Source organism: Mirounga angustirostris, unplaced genomic scaffold (genome assembly GCF_029215605.1).
Source record: "Mirounga angustirostris isolate CCGP_5_RB_7025 unplaced genomic scaffold, mMirAng1.0.hap1 SCAF_17, whole genome shotgun sequence".
Lineage (NCBI taxonomy): Eukaryota > Metazoa > Chordata > Mammalia > Carnivora > Phocidae > Mirounga > Mirounga angustirostris.
The window spans coordinates 46,666,425-46,693,764 of NW_026991725.1; the positions used below are offsets into that span (position 1 = coordinate 46,666,425).

At 54.4% G+C, this 27,340-nt stretch overlaps 3 protein-coding genes and 1 long non-coding RNA gene across 10 annotated transcripts; 2 read left to right on the forward strand and 2 right to left on the reverse strand.

The window, feature by feature from the left end:
- Window positions 1-341: 341 nt before the first annotated feature.
- On the reverse strand, window positions 342-5,014 carry RNF167 (ring finger protein 167). 3 transcript variants are annotated; one of them, XM_045890059.3, is made up of 10 exons: window positions 4,879-5,014; window positions 4,101-4,602; window positions 3,939-4,019; window positions 2,607-2,732; window positions 2,410-2,497; window positions 2,132-2,222; window positions 1,811-1,916; window positions 1,566-1,659; window positions 914-994; window positions 342-831 (listed from the first exon to the last, which is right to left on the reverse strand). In XM_045890059.3, exons 2-10 carry the CDS (start codon window positions 4,182-4,184, stop codon window positions 530-532), a joined length of 1,053 nt encoding a protein of 350 aa, XP_045746015.1. In that variant the 5' UTR covers window positions 4,185-4,602; window positions 4,879-5,014; the 3' UTR covers window positions 342-529. The 3 variants fall into 3 exon arrangements, with proteins under 3 accessions (XP_045746015.1, XP_045746014.1, XP_064438686.1); XM_045890058.3 differs by lacking the exon at window positions 4,879-5,014 and adding an exon at window positions 4,739-4,878; XM_064582616.1 differs by lacking the exons at window positions 2,607-2,732; window positions 4,879-5,014 and adding an exon at window positions 4,739-4,878.
- A 37-nt stretch (window positions 5,015-5,051) lies between these two features.
- Window positions 5,052-7,793, forward strand: SLC25A11 (solute carrier family 25 member 11). The gene is made up of 8 exons (XM_045890069.3): window positions 5,052-5,294; window positions 5,836-5,988; window positions 6,084-6,290; window positions 6,466-6,556; window positions 6,645-6,735; window positions 6,815-6,914; window positions 6,995-7,046; window positions 7,176-7,793. Exons 1-8 carry the CDS (start codon window positions 5,200-5,202, stop codon window positions 7,329-7,331), a joined length of 945 nt encoding a protein of 314 aa, XP_045746025.1. The 5' UTR covers window positions 5,052-5,199; the 3' UTR covers window positions 7,332-7,793.
- Window positions 7,794-9,900: 2,107 nt separating this feature from the next.
- GP1BA (glycoprotein Ib platelet subunit alpha) lies at window positions 9,901-11,995 on the reverse strand. The gene has a single exon (XM_045890021.3). It carries the CDS (start codon window positions 11,993-11,995, stop codon window positions 9,908-9,910), a length of 2,088 nt encoding a protein of 695 aa, XP_045745977.2. The 3' UTR covers window positions 9,901-9,907.
- A 4-nt stretch (window positions 11,996-11,999) lies between these two features.
- LOC129046262 (uncharacterized) lies at window positions 12,000-26,370 on the forward strand. 5 transcript variants are annotated; one of them, XR_010408523.1, is made up of 5 exons: window positions 12,000-14,422; window positions 19,927-20,035; window positions 25,282-25,702; window positions 25,984-26,102; window positions 26,233-26,370. It is a non-coding gene; the product is annotated as an uncharacterized LOC129046262 (long non-coding RNA). The 5 variants fall into 5 exon arrangements; XR_010408524.1 differs by lacking the exon at window positions 12,000-14,422 and adding an exon at window positions 14,429-19,718; XR_010408526.1 differs by lacking the exon at window positions 25,282-25,702.
- The last annotated feature ends 970 nt before the right edge of the window (window positions 26,371-27,340 follow it).

The following is a 27,340-nucleotide window of genomic DNA, read 5'->3' on the forward strand; positions in this document are numbered from 1 at the left end:
CTTGGGGTAAGCACCTGCCTGAGACCCATCTGGCCAGGTGGCCCAGCCCTAGGTCCTCAGGTGCTAGCTGAGTTGGTAGGTAATGGACGAGTCTTCTAGACCAGAGAATGGGCCCAGGCCTGCGGGCAAGGCAGGGCCGGTTGAGTCATCCCTGTGTAGGTGGGGCTCCCCCTCTCTGAGTCACAGTAAATGCCTGCTGGGTTTGTCCCCATGGCTACAGGTTATTCTCTCCCAGCACTCCGCTGCCCCTTCATGGCAAAAAAAAAAGGGGGGGTCAGTTCCCCAAAAGGATAAGGAGTTCACCTATGTGAGAATGATCTCACCCTTTCTTAGTTCACAAAAACAATTTTATTAACCCAGTAAGTGAAGACCCAGTCCCTTCCCACCCCCAACCCCCTCAAAAGGGATTGAGAAAGGGAGAAACCTGGGGCAGAAATGTCCCCCATCCCTCAACACAGACGACTGGAGAGAGGACAAGGGGCTGTGCAAAGAGGTCACGGGAGGTGTGCATGGGGGGGTAAGGGGACTATTAGACCAGGATGGCAGCTGAAGAGGAAGGGGGTGAGGGTGGGGGATCTGTCGAAGACCCCGGGAAAACAAGAGGGGTTGGAGCTAGGGAGCCAAAGGAGGTGGGGAGTGTGGGGCTGGAGCCCAGAAGTGGGGTCCGTTCTGAGGCAGGTTGGTCCCCTGGCTCCCCTTCCTCATCACCCTCTTGTCCCTGAGTTTCATCCTCATCCTCGTCTCCCGGACCCTGGTGGACAGGCTGCTTGCAGATGGGACAGGTCTTCCGGGTCTGGGTGAGCCAGGGGTCCACGCAGCGGCTGTGGTAGGCTGCGAGAGGCAGGAGGTGAGGCACCTGGCGCCCGCGGGGGTGGGGAAGCTGGGGGTGGGGGCCAGGAAGTGAGGGCCTCACCATGAGCACAGGGCAGCACTCTCAGCTTGTCCCCATCCTCATACTCATCCAGGCAAATGGCACACACATCATACTGGTCTCCTGGGGCAGGAAGGAAGTCCTCTCACTGAGCCATCCTGGCCCAAGGCCCCCAAGGACTCTGGGAGCTGTGGAGCTGAACCCTGCCAGTTACCCTCCCTGGATTTCACCGGGCAGGGTGAGGCCAGAGCAGAACATGAAGAATCTGGGGTTAGGAGGGAAGTGGGTTTCTGGTGGGGAGACAGTGGGAGGGGCAGAAGTGGGGGGCAGGGCTTCTGCTGTAGCCCTTATATGGGCACTGAAGGCTCCAGGGCCTAGAGACCCAGCCCCTCCTTACCTGTTTCCTCCTTCTCACACCAACTCCTCCCGACTCCTTCCTTCCATTTCGCTGCTCTTTCACCACCCTTACGGGCAAGATCAGTCCTCCAGCTCTCCCCCCAACCCTTCCGTTTAACCATCTGTGCTTTCTACCTCCCACTCTATTCCTGTCCGGACCGCACCGTACATAAGGTAAGAAGGAGAGCTGGCATCCCAGGCTGACACCTCCCATCTCTGCCCCTTGTCTCCTGAGCTCCACTTCTTCAGCACCAGGTGAGCTGTGGGAAAGGCCCCCGTCTCTCCCCAGGCCCCTCACCCTTCTGATAGTCATGTGTAGGAATCTGTTTTAGTTGCTCTTTGGTCAGTCGGTTCCGCTGGAGCCGCTTCCGGTGCTGGATACAACGGACTACCTGGGGGAAGGGGGCACGGACGGATCCGAGTTAGGGAACAAAGCTGGGCAAATCCAGTATGACACCCCCCGGCTCCCCAACCTCCCACGCACAGACCCAGTCTGGCTTTAAAGGCCCCAGCTCTTCCCATCACCCTCCCTGAGCTACTCACCATCACTGCTCCCATGGCCAGAACCAGCAGGCCCACGATGCCTGTGAAGGGGATGAGGTAATACCCCAGAGGGAAGCTATTGTCTGGGACCAGAAGCACCCGAGCCCTGGGAAAAGGAAGACCAGGATCAGAGGAGCAGGAAAGGCAGAGGAACAGAGTAACTGGTGTTGGACGAGGCCCACGGACGGGGAAGGAGGTGGGAGGAAAGTCTCGAGGCAGAGTGAGAAGGACCTAAGGCTGAACGGCCAGGGCGCGGAGGCGTGGGCTCCAGGCTGGCATGGAAGGAGTGAAGGCAGAGTGGGAAGGAGGGATGCGTCCTACCCCTTCTCGTAGACAAAGAGGGCACGCAGGTACTCGGAGCTCCTCTCCCCAATAAACACAGACGGGATCCAGATCTGCTGCTGGATTTCCTCTGCAGGGATCAGTGCATGACGCTGCGGACCCAACCCTCCACTCCGCTCCTTCGTTAACCCTGGCACTTGGCTTTCGCTCCATCCCACCCCGAGGACTGACCTGTGCGCCCTAAGGTCTCAGCCACCCCCGCCCGCCCCGATCTGAGCTCTACCGAAACCCAGCTTGTCCAGGTGCCCCAACCTTACCGCTGTTCCACACCATGTTCAGAAGCTCGTTGGAGTTCACGTTGTGTACCACAGCTGCGCCATACCCCGCCTTCTGAGCATTTAGGACCTAGGGGGACAAGGCGGGGGATAAGGGGCCACCGTGGCCCTTGCCTCCCTTCATTCCGGGTGCCTTTTGTCACCCTCAGCTTCCCAGCTCCCACTCCACATTCAGCAACCTTGAGGTCAAAGTTGCAGTCGAATCTTCGAAGCAGTGCAATAAAGACTGACCCGTTGACCGGGGCTGGGGGTGGAGGGGCAATGGGGCTGCAGGCATTGGCCGGGTGAGCCTCCACAAGGAAGCCCTGGGGAAGAGAAGCAAACAACAGTTGGATTTCACCTCCTTAGGTTCTGCTCCCCACAGGGTCCCACCAAGCATACTGGTGGCCCCGAGCTGCACGCACTGTCCCTCGCTTCCTCACCCCTGAGCATCCCACCCCGGTCAGAAGTCCGCCTCCTGAAGAGGTGCGGACATCGAGCAACACCCCTCTCCCTGTCCCAGAGGATCCTACACCCCACACTCCACGCTCATTCGAATCCTCCTGCCTTCTGGTTTCCCAGATCGTAAACCAACTAACTCCCCACTCAACCGTGTCGCGCCCTCTCAAGCTCGTGTCCCATCCCCGGCTCCAGCACTCCAGCACACTGCCACAAAACATACTCCCCTCTGTTGAGACGATGGCAAGAGGCCCAAAATGGAGTCCCTGGTGCTAAGCCCCAGAGCGCCAAGCCAAGACTTACCCCCTAACTGAATTGGCTCCAGCCTCCCGCAGGAACGGGGCTGTAAACCAGCCCATCCGGAAGTAGCCGGCCAGAACTCGCGAGGTCATCTGCCCCACAGACCCCTGCCCTCCCTTGAAGAGAGACGATCTTGCCACCATCGCTCTAACCGCTACCATAACTTACTTGTCCTGCCACCTCGAGCCTACCAGAGCTTCTCATTTCCGTACAGCTCTTCGAAGCTCCTCTCTATCTGCTACACGGGATGCTTCCCGCTTCATGAACTGTTGACTAAAGCCAGTAAGACCCTGAAAATCCCCGCACTTACACTCTCTTTTACCACGTCAGTGACCCACCCACCCACCCCTCCGACAGCTACACGGACACCTACGGCCCTGAGCGCTTGCTAAACGGCCGTCCTCGTGATGAAGTACTCCAAAACTGCTTATGTAACGTGACTCTCGCAACTGCCCTCAGGAAACTCCCCTCGGCCCATTGTACAGGACAGCAAGCTCAGCGGCTCCGAGCGAATTAACTCGCCCGACGTCCTAAGACCCTGCTGGCAAGCGGCCCTTTCCCCGCGGGCATCTTCGTCTCCCGCCAGCGCCCCTCCGGAGGGCCCAGGCTTGCTCAGCAGGACACCTTACGTCTTCTCCCTCGGACTCCGCATCCCGCCCTACCTGCGCTCCTGCGCGCGGCTCCGAACCTGCCTCCAGCGTCACGCAAGGCGCGAGGCCCCTCGCCCCCCGCCCCCCGCCCCCGAGAGCGAGGACACCAGGGAAGGAAATCACCTGCAGCCCCTCCTGGCTCAGGGCGGCCCCAAAGAGCGCTGGCAGGTCGGCGAAGTCCATGCTGGTATTGTGGTCCGAGGTCTGCGGACGAGAGAGCCCGTGTTCCCCGGGCGCCGGCAGCCCCGCCCCCCGCGCCCTTCCCCCACCCGCCCCTCGACTCACCGCTCGGATGAGCGCCCGCGCGGGGGACGCGCCCCACAGCACGGCGGCCACCACCACGGGAAGCGGGAAGGCCGCGGGGTGCATGGCAGCGGGCGGCGAGAGGCCGAGGCGGCCGCGCCCCGCCGGCGGGAGCAGAAGCGGGGTGCTGCGCCCTCTCCGCCCCTCCTTCAGGCTCCCAGGGGTCCAACCGCCCCCAGGCCCCACTTCCCAGCTACATGGGGGCGCGGGGGAGGAGCCCCGAGTCCGGGAGCGGGGGGCCCAGCCCGGCTATGGGGCGGGGACAGAGGCACTCAATGTATGCTTCTCGGGTGCAGGGACGAAGCCGGGAACGGGGACCGCGGCAAGCACAGGTGACAGAAAAACTTCTGGGAGGGTGGGGGCGCTCGGGGGGGCGGGACTTCCGGGCAGGTGCGCTGTCTTCCTCACTGCGGGGAAAGGGCTTCCGGGAAGGCAGGGCCAGCCGCCTCCAGCCCTGGGCGCTCAGGAGGAAGGACTTCCGGTCCTAAAAGGCCCGTTGAAAGAAAGGTTAGAGGCGGCGGGAGTGCGTCTGCAGATGCAGCGAGCGCCGAAGCCCGAGCAAACGACCCAGTCGCTCCCCCTCTCACGCCCGGGATCTTGGGGCCGCCCGATTCACAAACCTCTCCACCCTTTCTGGCCGCCGCCGCGGCTGCGGGACCTTCAGGTCTCGCGAGAGTCCTCCCCACACCTTCCCTCCCACCGGCCGGGCGCTTGCGGCGCCTATCGCGAGAGAACCGCCCCGGCTTCCCCCGCTGCTCACTCTGTCTCGCGAGATCTCCTGACACCCTCTTTATTTTCTCGCGAATCCAATTCGGCGGAAAGTGCGTCTAAACTATGGCTTCCTAAGCCAGCCACACCCCTTCCCGCAGCGCTCCTCGAGGCCCCGCCTCCGGCCCCGCCTTCCTCCCGGCCGCCTTTGCGCCGCGCGCCTGCGCCTGCGCCGGCTTCCAGCTGGGGCCGGCCCCGAGAGCCGGAGGGGCGTGCGCGCGCGCCCTCGGCCCTGTTGCGCGCGCGGTGTCACCTTGGGCGCGAGTGGGGCCGCGCGCGCACAGGACCCGGAGCCGAGGGCCCCTGAGCGGCGATGGCGGCCACGGCGAGTCCCGGGGCCGGCGGGATGGACGCGAAGCCCCGCACGTCCCCGAAGTCCGTCAAGTTCCTGTTTGGGGGCCTGGCCGGGTAAGCTCAGGCCCCAGGGTTGGGAAGGGAGGAGGAAGGGACGGGTGCAGGGAGCCGAGCCGGCACGGGGTCAGCGCGGTCCCAGGCGTATTGCCGAGGTCCCTGATGCGCTGCCAGGACCTTTTCACCCATCGCGGGGCCCCCGCTGGGCCGCGTGCAGGCCCATTGCTTAGCTCTCCCGGGTCGTGTGGGGTTGCAGGTCCTCGCATGGCTCCTGTCGGGCTACGTGAGGCCCCAGGTCACGAATGCCCACTTCCTCTCTCTGGGGTGGACTGCGGGCAGTTCTAGATCCCTGCTTGACCCCCTGGGAGTTGCGTGGAGCGCTTTCGTTGCACGGCCCCCCGCGGGACCATTGGACTTTTCAGACCGATGACTCTTGGCCCCGGCGGAGACTTACACACGTAGCCACTAGCCTCCTGAACACTTGGTTCATCACCGGGCAGGCCTGGCGCTTTGTGACTCCTCGTTGCCAGGTTCCGGTGGGCACTGGAGGGTAGTCAGGGGACACTCGGCCCTGAACTCTGCTTCTGTCTTTCTCCAGGATGGGGGCCACCGTGTTTGTGCAGCCGCTGGATCTGGTGAAGAACCGGATGCAGCTGAGCGGGGAAGGAGCCAAGACGCGAGAGTACAAAACCAGCTTCCATGCCCTCACCAGCATCCTGAGGGCAGAAGGGCTGAGGGGCATTTACACTGGGTACTGCAGCCACTTGATGTGGCCGGGGGGTGGGGTTGGGGATGGGTTGGCAGCTCCAGACCCCGGCCTGACGCACAGACCCCTTCGCTCCCCAGGCTGTCGGCTGGCCTGCTGCGCCAGGCCACCTACACCACCACCCGCCTTGGCATCTACACGGTGCTGTTTGAGCGTCTGACTGGGGCTGACGGTACACCCCCTGGCTTTTTGCTGAAGGCCCTGATTGGCATGACTGCAGGTGCGACTGGGGCCTTTGTGGGAACACCAGCTGAGGTGGCTCTTATCCGCATGACCGCCGATGGCCGGTGAGTTCCAGGTCTGAGCCTGCCCCAGCTCCGTTCCCTGGGATTTAGAATCAGAGGACTGCGTGTCCCTGGTGTGGAGCAGAGCATTAATGTCTGTGTTCTGGCCCCCCTTTCTTTGCTCCTGTGGGGCAGGGTGGTCTATCCTGAGCTTGGCCTTTCCCCGCCTTCCCACCAGGCTTCCTCCTGACCAGCGCCGTGGCTACAAAAATGTGTTTAATGCTCTGATTCGAATCGCCCGGGAGGAAGGGGTCCCCACACTATGGAGGGTGAGTGAAGGGGTGGAGACTTTGGGGGCTTATAGGGGCAGGTCTTGGCCGTGTCTGACAGCACACCCCCCCATCCCCACCCCTGCAGGGCTGCATCCCTACCATGGCTCGCGCTGTCGTGGTCAACGCGGCCCAGCTCGCTTCCTACTCCCAATCCAAGCAGTTCTTGCTGGACTCAGGTGAGCCCCGGAACAGGGACCCCCGGCCGGGCCCGGGCCAACTCCGCGCTGACCGCCGTCCCTGCTTCGCCTCCCCCAGGCTACTTCTCTGACAACATCCTGTGCCACTTTTGTGCCAGCATGATCAGCGGCTTGGTCACCACCGCTGCTTCCATGCCGGTGGACATCGTCAAGACCCGGTGAGTGTGCGGGCCGGGGCCCAGGAACGGACGGGAGGGCCTGCTTTGTGTCTCTCATGCCCCTGCCTCCTCTCCTGCAGGATCCAGAACATGAGGATGATTGACGGGAAGCCGGAATACAAGAACGGGCTGGTGAGGAAGTGGGGCTGAGGGCTTGGGCTGGAGGATGGGACGCTCTGGGAGGGCAGGGAGGGCCGTGGGGAAGCCGGACATGGCCCTGGAAGCCAGGTCCCAGCCCCGGCGCCCTGCCTGCCTGTTTAGGACGTGCTGGTGAAGGTTGTCCGCTACGAGGGCTTCTTCAGCCTGTGGAAGGGCTTCACACCGTACTATGCCCGCCTGGGCCCCCACACCGTCCTCACCTTCATCTTCTTGGAGCAGATGAACAAGGCCTACAAGCGTCTCTTCCTCAGTGGCTGAGGCAGGCGAGGGACCGGGGTGCCAGGGCTCCCCCTTACCCGCTGCTCCCACAGTCAGTGTGCCCCCGGGGGCCTGGACTCTGCTGCCCTGGGCCCCTCTATTTATTTTCCCTCCATGGTGTGGTTCCCTCCTCTGCGGTAAAGGACTATGGTCTGTCCTACCCCTGCGCCACCTTGCCCTCCTTGTCCTGATCCTCATGACCTCTCTGCCCCTGGCTGTGTCTCGGCTGGGGGGTGGGGGTAGTGTCTGGGAAACTGCCTGAAGCTCTCCGGCCTCCTCTGGGGTGTTGGTTTCGGGCACGTAGGACCGCGAAAGATCCTCCTTCTCAGTGGGTAAACTAAGGCAGGGCTGAGGGGACAGGAGGCAGCAGAAGCTGTCAGGGTGGCCAAAAGGCCTGCAGCGGGAGGATGTGATTCTCCACCTCACTGACGACGTGATCAATAAATTGGATTGGTGACAGCACCCCCAGATCTGTATAGTTGCAGGGGCGGGAGGGGAGGCAGCTGGACAAGGAGGCAGAGGTCCCAGGAACACAGGAACTGGAGTTTTAAAGAAAAGGTATTAAAGGAAAAGCACTTGCCCGTTTTACGCAAACGCTACGTCAGTCGGTCTTGGTGTGGTGGCAGCAACTGACAGGTAAGGAAAACTGATGCGCGCGCCCCGCGTGTTGCTTCCCAGCCACTTGCCCAAGAATGTCGGGGGCGTGGGTCATCTCATGGGATCCCCAGGAAAAGCCTCCGCGGCCTGGTGACTTGGGCAGAGGAGGGGACAGTCTGAGACGGGAAGGCTGAGCCATGGGGGCAGGTGCCCAGAGCCAGGAGACTTGAAACTGGGGGGGGGGGGACGTCGGCCAGAGACTTGATCCGAGCCCCACTCTGCGGAGAGTGATGTGTCTCCAAAAATCTCCTGGAGCGTCAAAGGGCACAGGAAGGTCAACTGGAAGGAGAGCTGGGCAGCGTGAGGCCGAAAGTCTTGTGAGCCTGGCCAGGGACAGGCAGGCGGCAGGTGGGAACTGTCCCCTTGGCAGAGCCTCCTCAGGAGGAGAAGAGGAGGAGCTCGGCAGCCCGGCGCCCCGGCTGGGCCTTCCCACCTCTGCCCCTCCTCGTACCCACTCCTGGCGCTTGCCGGCCTGGGCCACAGTGGCCACTCTGAGACACCAGGAGCCTGGGCCTTATCCTTAAGAGGTTCCAGATCCAGAGGGAAAGATGGCCCAGGGGCAGGTGGGGGCGGGAGTGGAGCAAGGGACCGCTGCAGGGTGATGCGGGGCCCCCGGCCCTGCCTGGAGGAGAGAGCCGTGCTGGTGGCCATCAGATGGATGGGGCGGCACACCTGCTGGACAGGAGAGCGAAGCCTCGGAGGGGAAACCCGGGGTTGGCGGGGGAGGAGAGGGGCAGGTGATCTCAAAGCTTGCAGCGGCGGACCATGGGACATGGAGAACCCATTGTAGGACGTCAGCCGGGTGAGTGCATAGAAGCCCTTAATGGTCAAGCTCCAGATTTGTCCTCTTTCCAGGGGAGACTTCCAAGCAGGGCAGGTGCAGTCGGGCTTTGAGGCCCCGGCCACCTGGAGAAGGGGGTTCTAGAGCCGGGGAGGCTCAGCTTTCACTCCCGTTCTCTGTGGCCCCAGCCTTGGTTTGGGCTGGAGACACCACAGGAAAGACAGACCACTCGGTGCGGTGAGGGGAAATGGCAGAGTCTAGGGGAGCAGGGGAGAAGCAGGTTCTAGTATGCGAGCAGGACACCTGACTGGGACGGCTCGGCGATGAGTAGAACCCACCACGATGGCCCACGCCGTCAGGCCCACCCACTGGGCCGCTGGCCTGGGCAGGGCAGGAGGCCGCAGGTGCGGGCAGGTGCCCACCTTGGCTCCTAGGCGGCCCGGGCAGGCACGCCGCGGCAGGGGCTGCTCCAGGGAACCCTGTGGGTTGGATCTGGTCCTGGGGCTTGCGGTGGCCTGGTGAGCGGTGGCGCAGGAGGAGAGGGGGCACCCCAGGCCGGGGGTGCAGGCTGGTGAGCGTTTGTGGGCGAGTGATCCAACTCGGGTGGGGGCAGGTGGGGCTTCAGACGTGCGAATGACAAGTGCCCTGGACGCTCTTCGTCTCCAAAGGAAACTCAGTTTTTTTGAAGTTACCTTTTTATTCTACAAATAATATACAACGGTGGAAAACTAGAAAATGCTCAACGGAGGAAAAGAAAAGGAAACCACCATGTTTGTGCTCCGCAGGGACGATCAGGGCTCACATCTTGATACAGCTCTTTGCTGGTTCCCTCCGGTACACGCGTCTGAGAATCCTGCTCTGTTCCCTTCGCTTTTCCTCAAACTTCCCCCAAGGTGATGGTAACGACCTAGTGGTTTGTGAACCCCTCCTGCAGCAGAGGGAGCTTTGTTCTATGACCCGCCCTGCTCCTCTCCACCCCTGCTGCTTCGCCGAGGTTGTGCGTGTGGTACCAAGAGGCTTCTGATAAAGGAAAAGTGACTACGTCTCCCCTGACCTTGTGCTCCTTGCCCGCCCACCCCCAGCTAGATCCCAGTACGGAAGCCCGTCACGGCCTCTGCAGGTCCCCAAACCACCCCCCTCAGAGGCTGTGGCCAGCATACCTGACGCCCACTGTTCCCAGCAGGTCCTGACCCCGACCCAAACTCAGGGCAGAGGGCCACCGTCCTGCCCGCAGGGGCCCCACGTGGCCATCAGCCCGTACCCACAGGAAGAGGCTGGAGCGGAAAGTGGGGAGTGAGCCTTGAAGGAAAAGCAGCCAGGCCCGGGGCAGGGTCACTTGCTTTCCCCTCTGCAGCTCCAGATGGGCGGTGTGTGTGGCTGTGGCCAGGGCCTGTGGCCCCGCGGGCCGGGCCCGAGCCAGCAGCAGGATAAGGACCACAGAGGCAAACAGAAGCCAGAGGAGACCCAAAACATAGAAGCCCAGGGGGAGGAGACAGCAGAAGTCAGGGTTGAGCAAAGGGTCATTTTTGGAGCTCTCCAAATTCCCTTGAACCACCTCGTGGGCCTCTGGGAGGTAGACAGAGGAGGTGGTGGTTGGGTATTCCAAAGTAGTAGGGAATGAGGTTGATTCTGGGATCTCAGATGTGGTCAGTTCAGAGAGGATTAGGGTTGTGGTGGGCTCCTGGGTGGTGGGGGTCGTGGTGGGCTCGGGGGTGGTGGGGGTCGTGGTGGGCTCGGGGGTGGTGGGGGTCGTGGTGGGCTCGGGGGTGGTGGGGGTCGTGGTGGGCTCGGGGGTGGTGGGGGTCGTGGTGGGGGTCGTGGTGGGCTCGGGGGTGGTGGGGGTCGTGGTGGGCTCGGGGGTGGTGGGGGTCGTGGTGGGCTCGGGGGTGGTGGGGGTCGTGGTGGGCTCGGGGGTGGTGGGGGTCGTGGTGGGGGTCGTGGTGGGCTCGGGGGTGGTGGGGGTCGTGGTGGGCTCGGGGGTGGTGGGGGTCGTGGTGGGCTCCTGGGTGGTGGGGGTCGTGGTGGGCTCCGGAGTGGTGGGGGTCGTGGGTTCCAGGCTGGTGGGGAGCCTGAGCTCTGGGGTGGTCATGGTCATGGTGGATGTTGTGGAGTGGGGCATGCTGGAGGACGGGGGATGGGACGTGCTGGGCTCTGGGGCGGTTGGGAATCTGCTCTGTTTCTTCGTGGACTCGAGGGTGTAAGACAGATGGGGCATCTGGTGGTCTGGAGAAGCAGTGGGTGCTGAGTGGAGGGGGGCCCGGTGGGTTGTGTGGGCTCTGGTGTTGGTGGAGAAGCTGACCACGGCCCTGGTGGCGGGTACTTTTCCCACTTCCTCCTCTTCGTCGTAGTCGTCATAGCCTAGGTCAACCCCATCCCCGAGAATGGAGCAGCCCTTCCCCGGGTAGGTGTGGACGGGTGTGTTGTGCAAGTTGACGCATCGCACGCTCGCCACGTTGGGAGTCATGGCCTTGACGTCCACTCCCTCCTTCCATAAGTAGACGTTATTGGAGTTGTCCTGCAGCCAGCGGCTGAAATAGAGGATCTCACAGTCACAGGCCCAGGGGTTGTTGTGGAGAAAAGCGAAAGGCAGGAGGAGGTCCCCGAAGAAGCCCTTTGGGATGGTGCGCAGCCAGTTCCCTTGGAGGTAGAGGGTGTCGAGCTCCCCCAAGCCATCCAGGAGCCCCGGGGGCAGCTCGTTCAACTTGTTGTCGGCCAGATTGAGCTTCCTCAGCTGGGCCACGGGCCTCAGGAGCCCCGGGGGCAGAGTCTTGAGCTTGTTGCCGCGTAGGTAGAGCTCATGGAGCCGGCTCAGGCCATCCAGAGCACCAGGAGGCAGTGCAGTCAGCTCGTTGTAGGAGACGTCCAGGGTGGTGAGGGCTGGCAGTGCCCGTCCTAGAAAGGGCAGGCTCTTCAGCTTATTGTGGGAGACGTCCAGGGTCTCCAGCCGTGGCAGCGCCCCGTCCGTCTGCAGTTTGGTCAGCTGGCTTCGACGCAGGTACAGCTCTGCAAGCTGGGTCATAGACGCCACGGATGCTGTGGAGAAGGTGCCCAGGGGGTTCTCGCCCAGGTGAAGGATGGCCATGTCTCTGGGCAGATCTGGAGGCAGCACCTTCAGCCCCCTGTTGTCACAGTTCACTTCCAGCTGGCTGGTCACCCTGGAGACCTCGCAGACCAACTGGGGGTGTGAGGGGCACGGCAGCAGAAGCAGCAACAGGAGGAGAGGCATGGGGACCTGGGGGTCACGGGGACACGCGTGGGCACCTCGTGGGCACTGGGCGTTATTCCTCCAGACTCTAGCCCCTGCTGCAGCCTCGGGGATCCCTCCAGAAACGCAGCCCCCGGACTCCTGTCCTCCCCACTGCCCTCTCCCGCCCTTGCCCCCAGAAGCCTAAACTGCTAGCCCCACGTCCTAGGTTCTTCTCCCTCCCTCAGCGGCCCTGTCCCCCAGCCCCAACTCCAGCTTACAGGCAGGCAGGAGGACCTCCGAGGGCACAGAGCTGCTCGCAGGGTGTGACTCTGTCCTCTCTCTCCAGCTCCAGGGAGGGCCTGGGCAGGGGCAGGAAGGGGATGGGGATGGGGAGGAAGTGCCAGCCTGATAGAGATTCCCTCCTGTGACCTGGGAGCAGTGTTCCTCCCGGACACAGGCCCTTATCACCTCCTTCCACAACCGTCCCCAGCCCTCCTTGTGGCTCTCTTCTCCCACTTTCCATCTACACAGGACGGATTGGGAGTGGACTCCTCCAACCACCACTGTCCCCCGGCTTCTAAACCTCCCCAGCTGCCACTCACTCGCCCTTCCCACTTGCCAATTTTAACCCTTACCGCCCTCTGCCTTTCTCCCTCTCTAGCATGGTTCCCCCCACCCACTGGCTCCGTTGTGGCCAAGGTCACCAGTGTCCCCCACCCCTCTACACCCACCGGACACATCTCCATTAGGATCCTGTTTTCTGCAGCCTACGTACCCACGGCCTCTCCCGTCTTGGGACTCATGCCACCACCTCCCTCTTACCTCTCTGGCTGACCTTTCTCAGCCTTTGTAGACTCCTCTTCCTCTGTCCTTCATGGAAAGTCAGCCTGCCCCCGGAGTTTGGTCTTTGGTCCTCTCCTTTTCTTCTGCTACACAAACACCTCACATTACCCTCATTCATTTCCTTGCTGTCAAGCACCATACACCCACCCCAGTGACTCACCTCTACTCAGACCCAGACCCCTCTCCAGAGACCCAAACACCTAGGTCCCACTGCCTTTTGGATTCCTTGGATGTCCCACAAGCATTAAAACAATATGTTCAAAACTAAGCTCATCATCTCTCTCCAAATAGCTCACCCTCCTGTGTTGTCCAGCCCAGTGAATGGGGCCATCATCCGCCCATTTAGCCACTCAGTCAATACAAACAGAAACCCCAGTGGTCATCCTTAACTCTTTCCCTCCTCCTCCCCCATCCAACCTGTCACCAAGTCCTGCTGATTTTACCTCCTAATCTCTCCTGAAATCCACTTTCCATCCCCACTGCCACCATTCCCACTCCAGGACACCAGCTCTTCTCTAGGGCTTCACTGCAACAGCCTCCCAGCTGGTCTCCTGATGCCCTGACCTCCTTTCTCCCCATCCCCCACTGGAGTGGTCTTCCAGAACTGCAGATTTGTTCATATCCTTCCACTGTTTGAGACTCATCAGGGGCTCCCTATAGCTCTGAGATCCCTGACGTGGCCTAGAGGGTCCTGCATGATCTGACCCTTGCCTACCTGTCCAGCCCCATCTCTCAGCACTCCACCTTTCACTCTAGTAGATCATTTTATTTCTTTCTCGTGCCTGGGCTCTCTTCTCACCCCGCACCCCCTTCTGCCCAACTCTTACTTATCTGGAGAGTCCCAGCCCAGAATGTCTTCCTCTGGAAAGCCTTTTAAGACTTCCCAAGACTTGGGGCACCTGGCTGGCTCAGTCGGTGGAGCATGTAATTCTTGATCTTGGGGTCATGAGTTCGAGCCCCACGTTGGGCATAGAGATTACTTCAAAACAGAACTTCCCAAGACCAAATGAGGTGTGTATTTCGGAGAGTCAACTACCATGTCTGTTGGTCCACCACCCCTTCTAATGATCAAAATGCCCCAACAGCTGTCCCCCAGCAGGGGCGTCATGCAACCACACGAGTCTGCCCATCTACTCCTTTCACCACGAGCCCAATGCAGTTAATCCGTACATTTGCCATTTATATAATTTGCCCACTGCAAAAAGTACTTGAGAACATGGAGAAAACAAGGAATCAAGCATCAGGAAGTGTGTGAGAGAGAGAGAGGCCGTGAGGTGGAGTGGGGCCCCTGGAGCTGCTGATTGTTGGGTGTATTGGTATCAGGGTTTTTCGTTGTAAGCAGCAAAAAACATCCTGGCGAGTTTAGGATGAAAGGGAATTTGTTAAACATACATTGGCCACTTTACAGACTTCCCAGTAAAGGCCAGAGAACCAGACTTTTGGAACTATGTAGCCCGGAACAGAATCAAGCTGCAGAACCAGTCTGATGAGCAAAACTCCGCTCCCGCTCCAAGACCAGATCACTGAAGCCTGCACTGCTCCAGCTGCTGAGCCAGAGACTCGGTGTTACCACAACCTCCCTGCGCAGAGAGAGGATCCTGGACCATCCCCTCCTCCTTTGTGGTACCAGCTCCTGATTCAAAGTCTGGGTATCGGTTGGCTTAGTCATACTTCTGTGACCCAGCTGCAAGGAAGTCTGGGAGAGCAAATCTGGTGGTGTCAGGTTTTGTAATAGGAGGCCAATTCTGCTTCTCCAAATATTCCTAAATTGAAGGCTTTTCCAGACACAGAAAAGGGATTCATATGCTTTGGAACCTACTGAAATGATCCTATGTTTCACTTTCTTCACATGTTAATATTCTGAATTTTTTTTTTCTCATTTCACATCTTTGAGTGCTTGGGATTAACATTACTTGACCATTATTAATTATTCTTTTAATATCATTCCACGTTGGTTTGCTCACATTTTACTTAGACCTTTTACATCTAAGTTAGAAAATAGAAGTGGCTTGTAGATTGCTTTTGAGGGGCTTTGTCTTTTTCTATTTGTTTGTTTGGTTTTGTTACCAGAGTTATGCTGGCTTTAGAAATTGAGTTGGAAAATTTTATATTCTCTGGAAAAATTAGAGATCATAGGGATTTTCCGTTCAATGCAGGGTTGGTGGAATTCACCTATAAAACCATCTGGACTTGATGCCATTTGGGGGATAGCTTCTGGAATACCTTTCCAATTTCTACTATAATTTTTGGTCTGTTGAGGTTTCTTGGGTCAATTTTGATCTTGAGTCAATCTTGGTAATTGATGGTTTCTCATAAAATATTTCATGTGGCTATTCAAATTTATTATTGCAGGTTTGAACACATACTTTTATCATTTGTTAAAATCTCCATTTCTGTAGTCATGAGCCCTAATGTTGTTTGTCTTTTCTCTCTCTCTTTCTCCCCACCCCTCTTTTTTTCCTCACTGGACTTGCCAAAGATTATTCTATTTTACTGGACTAGTCAAAGAACCAGATTTTTTTTTTAAGATTTTATTTATTTATTTGACAGAGAGAGACACAGAGCGAGAGGGAACATAAGCAGGGGGAGTGGGAGAGGGAGAAGCAGGCTTCCCGCTGAGCAGGGAGCCCGATGCAGGGCTCGATCCCAGGACCCTGGAATCACGACCCGAGCCGAAGGCAGACGGTTAATGACTGAGCCACCCAGGTGCCCCAGAACCAGTTTTTTTAAAAAAGATTTTACTTATTTATTTAATAGAGATAGTGAGAGAGCACAAGCAGGGGAGGGGTAGGCAGAAGGAGAGGGAGAAGCAGACTCCCTGCTGAGCAAGGAGCTTGATGCGGGACTCAATCCCAGGACCCTGAGATCATGACCTAAGCTGAAGGCAGACACTCAACTGACTGAGCCACCCAGGTGCCCCAAAGAACCAGATTTATTAGTTTTACTAGTCAATTGCTTTTTTTTTCCTCTTTGATGATAAATGTCTGCTTCCACCTTTAATCTTACTTTGAGCTTATTTTCACGTTCTCTTCCTACCTTCTTGAGTTGAAGTCTTAGTTCACTTATTTTCAATCTTTCTTGCTTTTCAGGTAAATCCACTTAATTCATACTTTTCATCTTAGTACTGCTTTGTGCCACTTAACATGTTTTATCATGTAATACCTAAGGGGAATATGTGTAATTTTTTTTTATCCAGCATCCATTCCTCTCGGATAAGAGGACCCCAGTTTCCTTTTGGGAGACTTCATCTCCTCAGACGAGTACAGACTTGATAGGAGTATAGAAGTAGGCACGCTGCCCTCTCACTTTGGAAACCCAAATGTCTTTGGAAGTTCCTTCCACCGGGTACTTCCTGTCTCCACCTGAGTTTAGCTCCGGGATGTAACCTAATCATGGACAACTGTTCCCCTTGTCCTAGGATTTCAAATGGTGAATGTGGTGACAAGAAAAGAGAAAATAGAACTGGACAGCATTCATTTCAAGAAAGTGTTCAGGAGGGGCACCTGGGTGGCTCAGTCAGTTAAGCATCTGCCTTCGGCTCAGGTCATGATCACTGGGTCCTGGGATCGAGCCCCGCATCGGGCTCCCTGCTTGGCGGGAAGCCTACTTCTCCCTCTCCCACTCCCCTGCTTGTGTTCCCTCTCTCTCTGTGTCTCTCTCTGTCAAATAAATAAATAAAATCTTTAAAAAAAAAAAAAAGAAAGTGTTCAGGAAAAGTGTAGAGTGGTTCCTCCTACAAAGGCCCCATTGCTACCTGATTCCCAGGCAATCCTGGACTGTCCACGTTCACTTGTACCCAGTGAGTCCCGCATCTTTCCAACAAGTCTCTATTGCAGTAAGTCAGGCAGAGTTGATCTCATCCAAAGAGTCCAATTCAATGTTCTACCTGTGGTTCATTTTTAAAGAGTTGGTGCAGGAGACATTAGTTGGAGGATCCATTCAACTTTTCTTTTTTTTTTTTTTCTTTTGGAAAATTACTCCTACTCCATCCTTGGGATTCTTGGTGGGAATGATTCTATCCCAGCTGCATAAGTGGACCTCAGCCAACCACTAGGTCCCAGACAAGTAGCCTGATATAAGCTGGTCAGAGTATCCCGTGGTCAGAGTGAGACTGGCCCAGGGACAGAAACAAAGTCAGTGGGTCCTTTCCATAACAAAGCCCAAGACTTCGTGGGATGGTTGAAGAAAGCATACTTTCTCTGGATGTGGACAGGAAATATGTAACCCCAGATGAGCTGTAGGCATCCACCTTGTGATCACAAGGGCTGTGGTCTTAGGATGAAGCTAATGTCAGAGAAGGCATAAAAAGAAAATGGGAAGAAACCATTGGCATCACTGAGATGCTGTATCAAACCAATTGTGAAGTTCTGTGAGCCAAAAATCTGCTTATTTCTTTAAAAAAAACAATTGGTACTGGGATATTTACTTGCAACATAATGAGCTTTAAGAGGTAAAGACTAGGGCACCTGGGTGGCTCAGTTGGTTGAGCGACTGCCTTCGGCTCAGGTCATGATCCTGGAGTCCCGGGATCGAGTCCCGCATCGGGCTCCCTGCTCAGCGGGGAGTCTGCTTCTCCCTCTGACGCTCCTCCCTCTCATGCTCTCTGTCTCTCATTCTCTCTCTCTCAAATAAATAAATAAAATCTTAAAAAAAAAAAAAGAGGTAAAGATTATATTTTCCATTTTTCTTTTTTTTTTTTTTTAAGTAGAGTTGTCTGCAAAGGTATTTTTTAAATTTCAGGTGAATTTTTAAACATTAGATTCACGTGCAATTGTAAGAAATAAGAGAGAGATCCTGTGTACCCTTTATCCACAACCACTGCTCTGTTCTTCATTTCTATAATCTTGTTGCATCAAGAATGTGCTATAGGGGCACCTGGGTGGCTCAGTCGTTGGGCGTCTGCCTTCAGCTCAGGTCATGATCCCGGGGTCCTGGGTTCGAGTCCCGCATCGGGCTACCTGCTCTGCAGGGAGCCTGCTTCTCCCTCTCCCACTCCCCCTGTTTGTGTTCCCTCTCTCTGTGTGTCTCTCTCTGTCAAATAAATAAATAAAATCTTTAAGAAAATGTTCTATAAATGGGATCATACAGAATATGACCTTTGGGAGTGGGCTTTTTTTCACTCAGCATACTTTGTGGAGATTCATAGTTTGTAGCGTGTGTTGGTAGTTCATTTCTTTTCATTGCTGGGTAGTATTCCATTGCATGGATGTAGCACAGTTTAACCATTCAATAACTGAAGGCCATCTGGGCTGATTCCAGTTGTTAGCTGTTATAAATAAATCTGCCTTAAACATTAGTGTACAGATTTTTGTGTGAACATCAGTCTTCATTTCCCTGGGAAAATGTCCAGGGGTACAATTTCTGGGTCATATGGTAGTTGTGTGTTTGTTTTGGGGAGTTTATCTTTGGGTTATTCTTTTTTTTTTTTTAATTTATTTTTTATTTATTTATTAGAGAGAGAGAGTGAGCATGAGCAGGGGGAAGGGTAGGGATAGAATCTCAAGCAGACTCCTCACTGAGAGTGGAGCCTGATGCGGGGCTCAATCTCACAACCCTGAGATCATGACCTGAGCCAAAATCAAGAGTCAGATGCTGAACCGACCGAGCCACCCAGGTGCCTCTTTTTGTGTTATTCTTTGGGTTTGTTCTATTTGGGGTTTGCTCGACTTCTTGCATGTCTGTTTATGTTTCTTTACAAATTTGGGTAGTCTCTCAGGACACCTGGGTGGCTCAGATGGTTAAGTGTGTGCTTTTGGCTCAGGTCATGATCTCCAGGTCCTGGGATCGAGTCCTGCATGGGGCTCCCAGCTCAACATGGCAGATGTTTTATTAGAGTCCCAGAGCTTCCTGAGACTTCCTTTTTTAAGATTTATTTATTTTAGAGACAGAGTGAGAGCACAAGTGGAAAAGGGGATAGGACCAGAGGGTAGAGGGACAAGTAGAGTCCCCATGTGGACTTGATCCCAGGACCCTGAGGTCCTGACCTGAGCTGAAATCAAGAGCCAGATGCTTCACCGACTGAGCCACCCGGGCGCCCCCCGCCTTTAGGAGTCTGTTTTCTCTCTGTTGTTCCGAAAGGGTGATTTCTATAGTTGTATCTTCCAGCCCACTGATTCTTTTCTCTGTTCTCTCCATTGTGTTGCGGGGCCCACTCCCTGAGCTTTAATTTCAGCTGTCCTGCCTTTCAGCTCTACAGTCTCCCTCTGGTCCTTCTTTAGATCTTCTATGCTTTTGCTGAAGTCAGGTCTGCATCTGTCTCAAGCGTATCCATAACGTCTTGTTAAAGCATTTTTATCGTGGCTGCTTTAAAATATTTTCCAGAGAATCCTCACACCTCTGTCCTTTGGCTGTTGGCAGCCGCTGGTTGTCTTTGTTATTCATCTCAAGGTCTTTGCGGTTCTTGGTATGAGTAATGATTTTTTTTTTTTAATGGAAACATGGCCATTTTTGTATTATTTGATGAGAGTCTGGGTCTAAAACCTTCTGTTCTAGCTGGCTTTTTCTAACACCGCCCTGGTGAGGAAAGGCGCCGCCAGGCGGCGTTCGAAGTTCAAGTCCCCCCTGTGGTTCCCCGCTGGCTCGGGCAGAGTCCCCGCTCCCCTGCTTGGCCTTCCCAGAGAGCCCCCCTCCCCGGCAGGGATGTTGGGGCGACTCATGACAAGCCTGAGGAGGGTGGAAATCTGGGCTCACCCTTTGGCCTTTGCAGGTGTGGGTGTGGCCACAGTTTGTGGTATTTGTCTGGAATAGAGTGGTGATTTTCCGAGTTTTGTTTTTTTTTTTTTTAAGAGTTTGTTTAGTTATTTGTCGGAGAACGGGCACAAGCAGGGCGAGTGGCAGGCAGAAGGAGAGGGAGAAGCAGACTCCCCGCCAAGCAGGGAGCCCAATGTGGGGCTCCATCCGGCGACCCTGAGATCATGAGGTGAGCCGAAGGCAGACGCTTAACCGACTGAGCCACCCAGGCTCCCTGTATTTTCCAAGTTCTGCCTTGTTAGGCTACCCCTCCCCTGGTCCTTTGGCTAGAGAGAGCAGGCTTTTGTTGGGGTATTATTATCATTATTATTTTGTCTATTATTATTTTGTCTATTCGGTTCTAATTGCTGACTCCTTCACCTCTTATGTTTATATAGAATGTTCCGGAGTTTAGTTGGACTTAATGGGCCGAACAGGGGAAAAGCACATCCACCCCATCTTCCCAGAAGCAGAAATCTCCCTGGTGGCTTTGGCTACTTTTTACTGGTAACTACTCAATTTCTCACAGTTGGCAACAAACATACCATGTGAGGGTTAATTTTATGTATCAACCTGAGCCAGACTCACCATTTGTTAACATTTTGTCTTGTTTGCTTTATCACTCTTTCTCAAGTGTTACTACCTGAACTGAGACGAACGTGGAGACATCGTGCCCCTTTGCCTCTCACACTTCCATGTGGATTTCCTAAAAACAAAGACATTTTCTTACATAACTGCAGTTTGCTTATGAATTTCGGGAGATTCAGTATGGATGCACGAGTATTATCCAGTCTACAGTTCGTGTTCCCATTTTGCTCACTGTCCAAAAAATGTCCCAGGGTCCCACCCGGGACCACAGCTCTTTGGTTTCCTATAGTTCCTTAAACTGCCTTTATTCTTTGCACTTTGACATTTTTGAAAACCACAGTCCAGTAACTGCACAGAATGTCCCTCGATTATGTAGAATTTCCCTCCGTCTGTGTGACGTTTCTCGTGGTTGGTGTGTTTCAGTATCACAGAAGTGAGGTGGCTTTCTCGGGACAATCATATCCGGAAACACTTCGTATCAATCTGACCTAGTTCTGGCCATGATCACTCTGCTACGTGGTTAAGGTGGAATCCACCGTGCTTTCCCATGGTCCAGATCCTGTGTTTCCTTTTGTCGCTAAGAAGCACTTTTGTGGGGAGATATTTTGATGCCATGTAAATATCCTGTTCCCAATTAAACCGTGGCCTATAAATTGCAGCACCCATCAATGACCCTTGCAGGATTCGATTATCGCCGGGAAGGTTGAGAAACTCTTTTTAGGTGATTTATTTATTTATTTATTTATTTAAATTTATTATTTTTTATTTATTTATTCATTTGAGACACAGAGATACAGAGAGAGAGAAAGCATGAGCAGGGAGAGAGGCAGAGGGAGAGGAAGAAGCAGGCTCCTCGCTGAGCCAGGAGCCCCATGTGGGGCTCGATCCCAGGACCCTGGGATCATGACCTGAGCTGAAGGCAGACGCTTAACCATCTGAGCCACCCAGGCGCCCCTCTTTTTAGGTGATTTAAATGTATTCCTTTCCCCTGTAGCCGGAAGAACCCGACTAAAACAAAAACATTAGAATCAGAAGCGGGGATTCACGGAACGGATCCCGGGTGTCATCAGGTGGGACAGAGTTTCCACCCGGTGTTGGCCTGGGGAAGCCACTAACTGGGCCGCCTCCAGGGGTCTCTTGGGCTCTAAGGATGGGCCCCTCAGTGGGGCCATGGTGGATATGATGGCTCCAGCTCTGGGAATTCCAGGAGGGGGATTGGTCTTTGAGCTCTCTAGGCTGGATTAGTTGCTGTATTGTAAATGCCTACAGCCCTGCCAAAGCGATCGTGATGCTTTGTTTTAACATCCGTCCACCCCTCCAGGTGGCAAACTTGGGCAAACTGAAGGGGTGGACACTGTTCCGTGGACTGAAGAGGAATGACCGCACCCAGTAAGATGCCTCCTTTGGCTTCTCTCCCTGTGTCTCCTGCCTCACATTGATATGCTTTACCAGTGAGCCCGCCAAAGTCCTACCTGCACGCTTGCTGAAAGACACCACTGCTGGAGAACATACCCCCTCCCCATTCCCTCGCTCAACCGAGCTGGTCGCTGGTCCCTGGTCCCAAGCTTGGCAGTCAGCAGGCTCCAGGGGGAGGGTGTGATGTCCTTTGTTGAGCAGAAATTCTTAACTGTAATGTATTCAGGCCATCAACATTTCCTTTTATGGTTCGTGGTCTTGGTATCTTGTTTCAGAGAATCCCACCCAAGGTCACAAAAATACTCGTCCCCATTCTCCTCTGTTGGCCTTAGGTTTCCCGTTGTTTTATTTTATTATTTTTATTTTTTTATTTTTAAGATTTTATTTATTTATTCATGAGAGACACAGAGAGAGAGGCAGAGGGAGAAGCAGGCTCCCCGGTGAGCAGGGAGCCTGATGCGGGACTCGATCCCAGGACCCTGGGATCATGACCTGAGCCGAAGGCAGACGCTTAACCATCTGAGCCACCCAGGCGCCCAGGTTTCCCGTTGTTTTAAAGTCTTTCCTCCACCTGGAGTTTACTTTTGCGTGTGGTGGGACTTAGGGATACAGCTTTCTTTCTTTTTTTTTCCTCCCTAGAGGGAGGGAGCTGCTTGCCCTGTCTGCCGATCCAACCTGTCCTTCCTGATGTCACTCCACTGTTGGCCCATAACCGCTCTTGCGTGTGGGCATGGGCGGCTCCTACTGGCTTCCCACAGTTTGTCAGCAACGAAGAAATACGCCATAGCTGTGTCTTTGTGTATTTCGTGTATGAGTTTGTTGTTACTTGTTTGCTCTGACTTCCGTGGTGTGTTTTAATATCCGGCAGGGTGAGTCCTTCCCCTTTTCTTTGGCTATTCATGGACCTTTTTACTATCATAAACATTCCATCTTTTTATATAAAGAAAAGTTTATTTATTTAAGGAATCTCTACACCCAGCGTGGGGCTCGAACTCACAACCCTGAGATCAAGAGTCACACGCTCTGCCGAATGAGCCGGCCAGGTGCCTCTAGACTGTCAGGAACATTTTAGAATGAGTTCCTCCTCAAGTTCCTAAGCATTTAACTTGCAGATTATTTGGGGGAGAACTGTCATCTTTATAATGTTGAGTCGGCGCATCCAAACCAAGGGTTTATCTCCCCATTTACACTGAACTTTTATGGCCTTTAACGGTTTTACGTTTTTTTCCATAAAGGTTTTACATAAATGTGAAGAACATCCTTAATAAATTTTGGTTCTCGGGTGCCTGGGTGGCTCAGTCAGTTAAGCGTCCGACTCTTGGTTTCGGCTCAGGTCGTGATCTCAGGGTCGTGGGATCGAGCCTGATGTCAGGCTCTGCGCTCAGCTTGGAGTCTGCTTGAGATTCTCTCTCTGTCCCCCTGTTCTTTCTCTCTCTCTCTCCTCCTCTCTCTCAAAGGAATATATAAATCTCTAAAAAAATAAGCGAGGTTTAGTTCTGAATACTTTATAGATTCTGTTACTGTTGTGATAGTTTGTTTTCTATAGCTTCAAGCTGATTATTGCCAGTACTGAGGAGAGCGAGTGGCATTTATAAGTGTTTCTAGCATCCGGCAAAGTCCCTGGCTCTCCTCTTGGTTCCAGTGGTTTGCTTAAGTTCAGGATGTTGTTTTCTGAAGTTTTTAAAAGCTGACATTATACACTACACTCTGTGGGTTTTCCTGTTTCTAATCAAAGAAGCGTGGGGGTCTTTCTCTGTGAATCCACTAGCGCAGTTAATAATATGGGTAGACTTTCTGATGATAAACCATTTGAATTGGTAGAAATGGTCTCAGCTGCGTGTCACAGAATACCAGCAAAGCTTTGTGAAAACCCAAGGGCATTAACTTTTTTTTTTTAAGTTTATTTATTTAAGTAATCGCTATGCTCAACGTGGGGCTCAAACTCACGACCCCGAGATCAAGAGCTGCATGCTCCTCTGACTGAGCCAGATGCTGGTCCCCCCCACGGCCATTAACTTCTCAACCAGCAGAGAGATGGGCCCTCCCAGGCTGGTCTGGTAGCTCAATGGCGTCATTCAGTAGGAAGGAGCCCATCCTTCTAATGGGCCATTTCTGGCACACTGGCCTTCTGTCCTCAGCCCAGTCACCTCATGGTGGCAACATGGCTGCCACCTCAAAGGCATGAATCCAGTGGTGGAAGGGAAGGAGCAGGAGCAAAAGCACAAAAACACTTTACCTTAGGTGACTCTCCTTTTACCAGCAAAGGACAGACTTTGCTGGCAGCCCTGGCCCCTTGCAGACTTCTAGAGACCTTGGTCAGAAATGGGTCACGGTGCTTCTGGCTGGGCACGCGCAGCTGCCCTCAACAAGATGGGGTTCCACTGGGAGGAAAGAATGCATGTCACCCCTGCATTTGTGGGACATGCTGGATGTAATCAGGCTGGACGGTTTCTTTTGCAATCAACTTTTGGATGTGGTTGGCCCGTATTGTATGTAGGATGTTCATGTTTATGTTCATAAGTGAATGAGACCTGTGGTGTCCTTCGCTGAAGTCGGAACTTCCTAAAATGAGTTGGCTTGCCTTCTTTTTCTGTTTTGGGGAAGAACTTGTGGGAAATTAGATGATCCGAAGGAACGTTTGGTAGAAATCACCTATAAAGCCTCCGGGGCATCAGTAGGTGGGGGGGGGGGTCTTTTGTTACATGGACATCACTAGCTGAGCTTTGTAACTGCTTCTTTCTACTTTTACTGATATCACCCCTCCCCACCTTCCACATATAAAGTGGCACTTATTTTTAGTAACGAATGAATAAAATGAATTTAAAAACCCAGCCTTGGGATAAAGCGGTGAGAATCTCCTGTTTCAGATTCTTGTCCAACAAAGGCTCTCCCCATGTTTACAATGATGTGGCTGAAAAAATTAACAGTCAAATGCAGGAATATGTGTTCTCTGCTTTTAGGCCACAGGGAGAAAATCAGTGTAACTTTGATCATATCTTCCCTTTAAAAATCAGTTTTACATGCTATTAAATAGAAAGGATCAAACAAGGGGGCGCCTGGCTGGCTCCGTAGGTGGAGCGTGTGACCCTTGATCTCGTGGTCATGAGTTTGAGCCCACACGGGGGGTAGAGATTCCTTAAAAATAAAATCTTTAGGGTGTGCGTGGGTGGCTCAGTTGGTTAAGCTCCTGACTCTTGATTTTGGCTCAGGTCATGATCTCAGGGTCATGAGATCGAGCCCCACGTCAGGCTCCGTGCTGGGTGTGAAGCCTGCTTAAGATTCTCCCTCTCCCTCTCCTCCCTCTCTCTAAAATCTTAGGAGATGCCTGGGTGGCCCAGTTGGTTGAGCATCTGCCTTCAGCTCAGGTCATGATCTCAGGGTCCTGGGATCGAGCCCCACATCAGGGTTCCCTGCTCAGCCGGGAGCCTGCTTCTCCCTCTCCCTCTGCCTGCCACTCCCCCTGCTTGTGCTCTCTCTGTCTCTCTCAAATAAATAAATAAAATCTTTTAAAAATAAACTAAAAAAAGAGAAAGGATCAAATGATCAGTAAAACAAATGTCTTCTGTAAAAACTGGTCACATTTAATCAAAATGTGACATGTTATCTAATTCATTTAATACAGAGACAGCTTTCAAAGGCATGACAGTGGTCAGTCCTGATGGGTGTGAATGGATCTCCCTTTATGTTGCTTCCGTTCAAATGAGTAGAATTGAATTTTTTTTTAAAGATTTTATTTATTTATTTGACAGAGAGAGCGAGCGAGCACAAGCAGGGGGAGTAGCAGAGGGAGAAGGAGAAGGAGGTTCCCTGCTGAGCATGGAGCCTGACGTGGGACTTGATCCCAGAACCCTGAGATCCTGACCTGAGCCGAAGGCAGACGCTTCACCGGCTGAGCCACCCAGGCGCCCCGAGTAGAACTGAATCCTTCACAGTCGACTATAGGCCCGCTGTTTGCCATCGCTGATGTGGAGTAGAGTATTGACAGGAGAAACGTTCTTGATGACTAGTTCTCTCCTAACAAAGAATATCAAACGAAGGGTCTTTTTCGTGATCTCATCACGGGACCGAGGGGACTTTTGGAAGGAAAATACGGTCGGGCAAGACAAAAACCTTCCCAAGAACATGGCCTGTGTGTCAGAAGTGTGTGCCCATAATTGTAAGGAGGGGAAGGTGAGGATGTGAACATGGAAGGAAAATAGGAATTGTGTGTGTGTGGTTTTTTTTTTAAAGATTTTATTTATTTATTTGACAGAGAGAGGGATATCGAGAGCAGGAACACAAGCAGGGGGAGTGGGAGCGGGAGAAGCAGGCTTCCCGCGGAGCAGGGAGCCCGATGTGGGGCTCGATCCCAGGACCCTGGGACCATGACCCGAGCCGAAGGCAGACGCTTAACGACTGAGCCACCCAGGTGCCCCAGGTCTTATTTTTATTATTTTTTTTTCAACTTTTAGAAATGGAGTCATAATTTATACACAGAGAAGCGCACCCGTGGCTTTTTAAAAATAGTTGAGTTCCACTTACTTCAAATACGAGTAGATACTGCATGTTCATGGAAGAGGATCCCCAGTGGGTAAGAGTCCACCGAGGCTTCTCGCGCCTTTTCCCTGTGAGGATGGCCCCCTCTTGGGGTTGGGGAGGAACCGGGCATTCCTAGTGGTTGCTCTTCTCAGACTCTGAACCGTGTTCTCCTGGGCTTCCAGAATCCTCGGCAGGATCTGCGTGGCAGCAGTCATGCTCCAAATGGCCCTCTCTCTCTGGAGCCAAGCCCACGACGTTCTGGAAGGTTCCCTGGAATGCACCGTCTGTTCTCAGAGGAGAACTTACAGGAGACCTGGAATCAGGTGGCCAGAGTGCATTCCTCCTCTCCTGCACCCGTGAGTCCCCCAGACTTTGTAGCCACGTGAGTAAAGAGGTCACGTCCTGGGGAGGGTGTGGGCCGGGGGAACCCCTGGCTGCATCGGCCGCCCCAGATCCCCCCTCCTCTGCCTTCCCTCTCACCTCTACCTCCCCCATCTCTGTCTCTCTCGTTTCGGCCCCTCCCTGTGGAAGAGTCTTAGTATGGAGTCTTCCTGTTTTCATCTCTCTCCTGAGGAACCAGTGGCCCTCCTGTTCGGGTCTGCGTTCCCCTCCGACACCAGGAGCACTGCCCCCCTCCAAGCGTCTCTCCCCGCTCCCCATCGGTGCTGTTACCCTTGGGGAGGCGCCCAGCGGCCCAGGTGCCCCACCACCTCATGAGCCTTGGATGGTTTTCAGGAACAGAGGAGATGAGTCGGCAGCTCTGGGTTTGTCATTTGCTTGCCTTTGGTTTATGGTTTGGACCTTACAGAAGTATTTTGTGGTTTTTCTTTATGGTCTCTGATTTGGGGCTGCAGGGGAGTGAAGAAAGAGGCCTTCTTCCCTTCAAGATAAGGAATACGCTGCTGCTGGCTTTATGTAGGACTTTCTTGATTTCATTTTATATTCAGATTATCTGGCCCACCGAGCAGCTTCAAGGCCGCCTGGGAAATGGGACAAGCTGTGTGGACCCTCTGGCCTTTGGGGTCCTTGCTTGTAACACAGGGGCGAGGATGAGGGACCTCACAGGTAGAGGAAGGACACCCCAAAAGGACCGACATGCAAGCGTTTTGTCAAGTGTGAAAGGAACACGAGGTACATGATCAGTAAAGCTGACTGCCGAAGCTCCTGCGTCACTGCCCACCCGCTCTAGGGACCGGGGGCCTGACCAGAGTCCTCCTTCGTACTTTCGGGACAACGGTAACCGCCTCCCCAGATTAGCGTGAGGACGCAATGGGCAAGGCACGGAAGTGC

Bases quoted from the DNA above. Each gene is read 5' to 3' on its own strand.
- RNF167 (XM_045890059.3), bottom strand. From the start codon at position 4,184: ATGCACCCCGCGGCCTTCCCGCTTCCCGTGGTGGTGGCCGCCGTGCTG. The intron at 2,733-3,938 runs GTGATTTCCTTC...TCTCTTCCCCAG, and splicing joins TGAGCCAGGAGGGGCTGCAG to GGCTTCCTTGTGGAGGCTCA. The intron at 832-913 runs GTGAGGCCCTCA...TGCCTCTCGCAG, and splicing joins AGTGCTGCCCTGTGCTCATG to CCTACCACAGCCGCTGCGTG.
- SLC25A11 (XM_045890069.3), top strand. From the start codon at position 5,200: ATGGCGGCCACGGCGAGTCCCGGGGCCGGCGGGATGGACGCGAAGCCC. The intron at 6,915-6,994 runs GTGAGTGTGCGG...CCTCTCCTGCAG, and splicing joins GTGGACATCGTCAAGACCCG to GATCCAGAACATGAGGATGA. The intron at 7,047-7,175 runs GTGAGGAAGTGG...CTGCCTGTTTAG, and splicing joins CGGAATACAAGAACGGGCTG to GACGTGCTGGTGAAGGTTGT.
- GP1BA (XM_045890021.3), bottom strand. From the start codon at position 11,995: ATGCCTCTCCTCCTGTTGCTGCTTCTGCTGCCGTGCCCCTCACACCCC.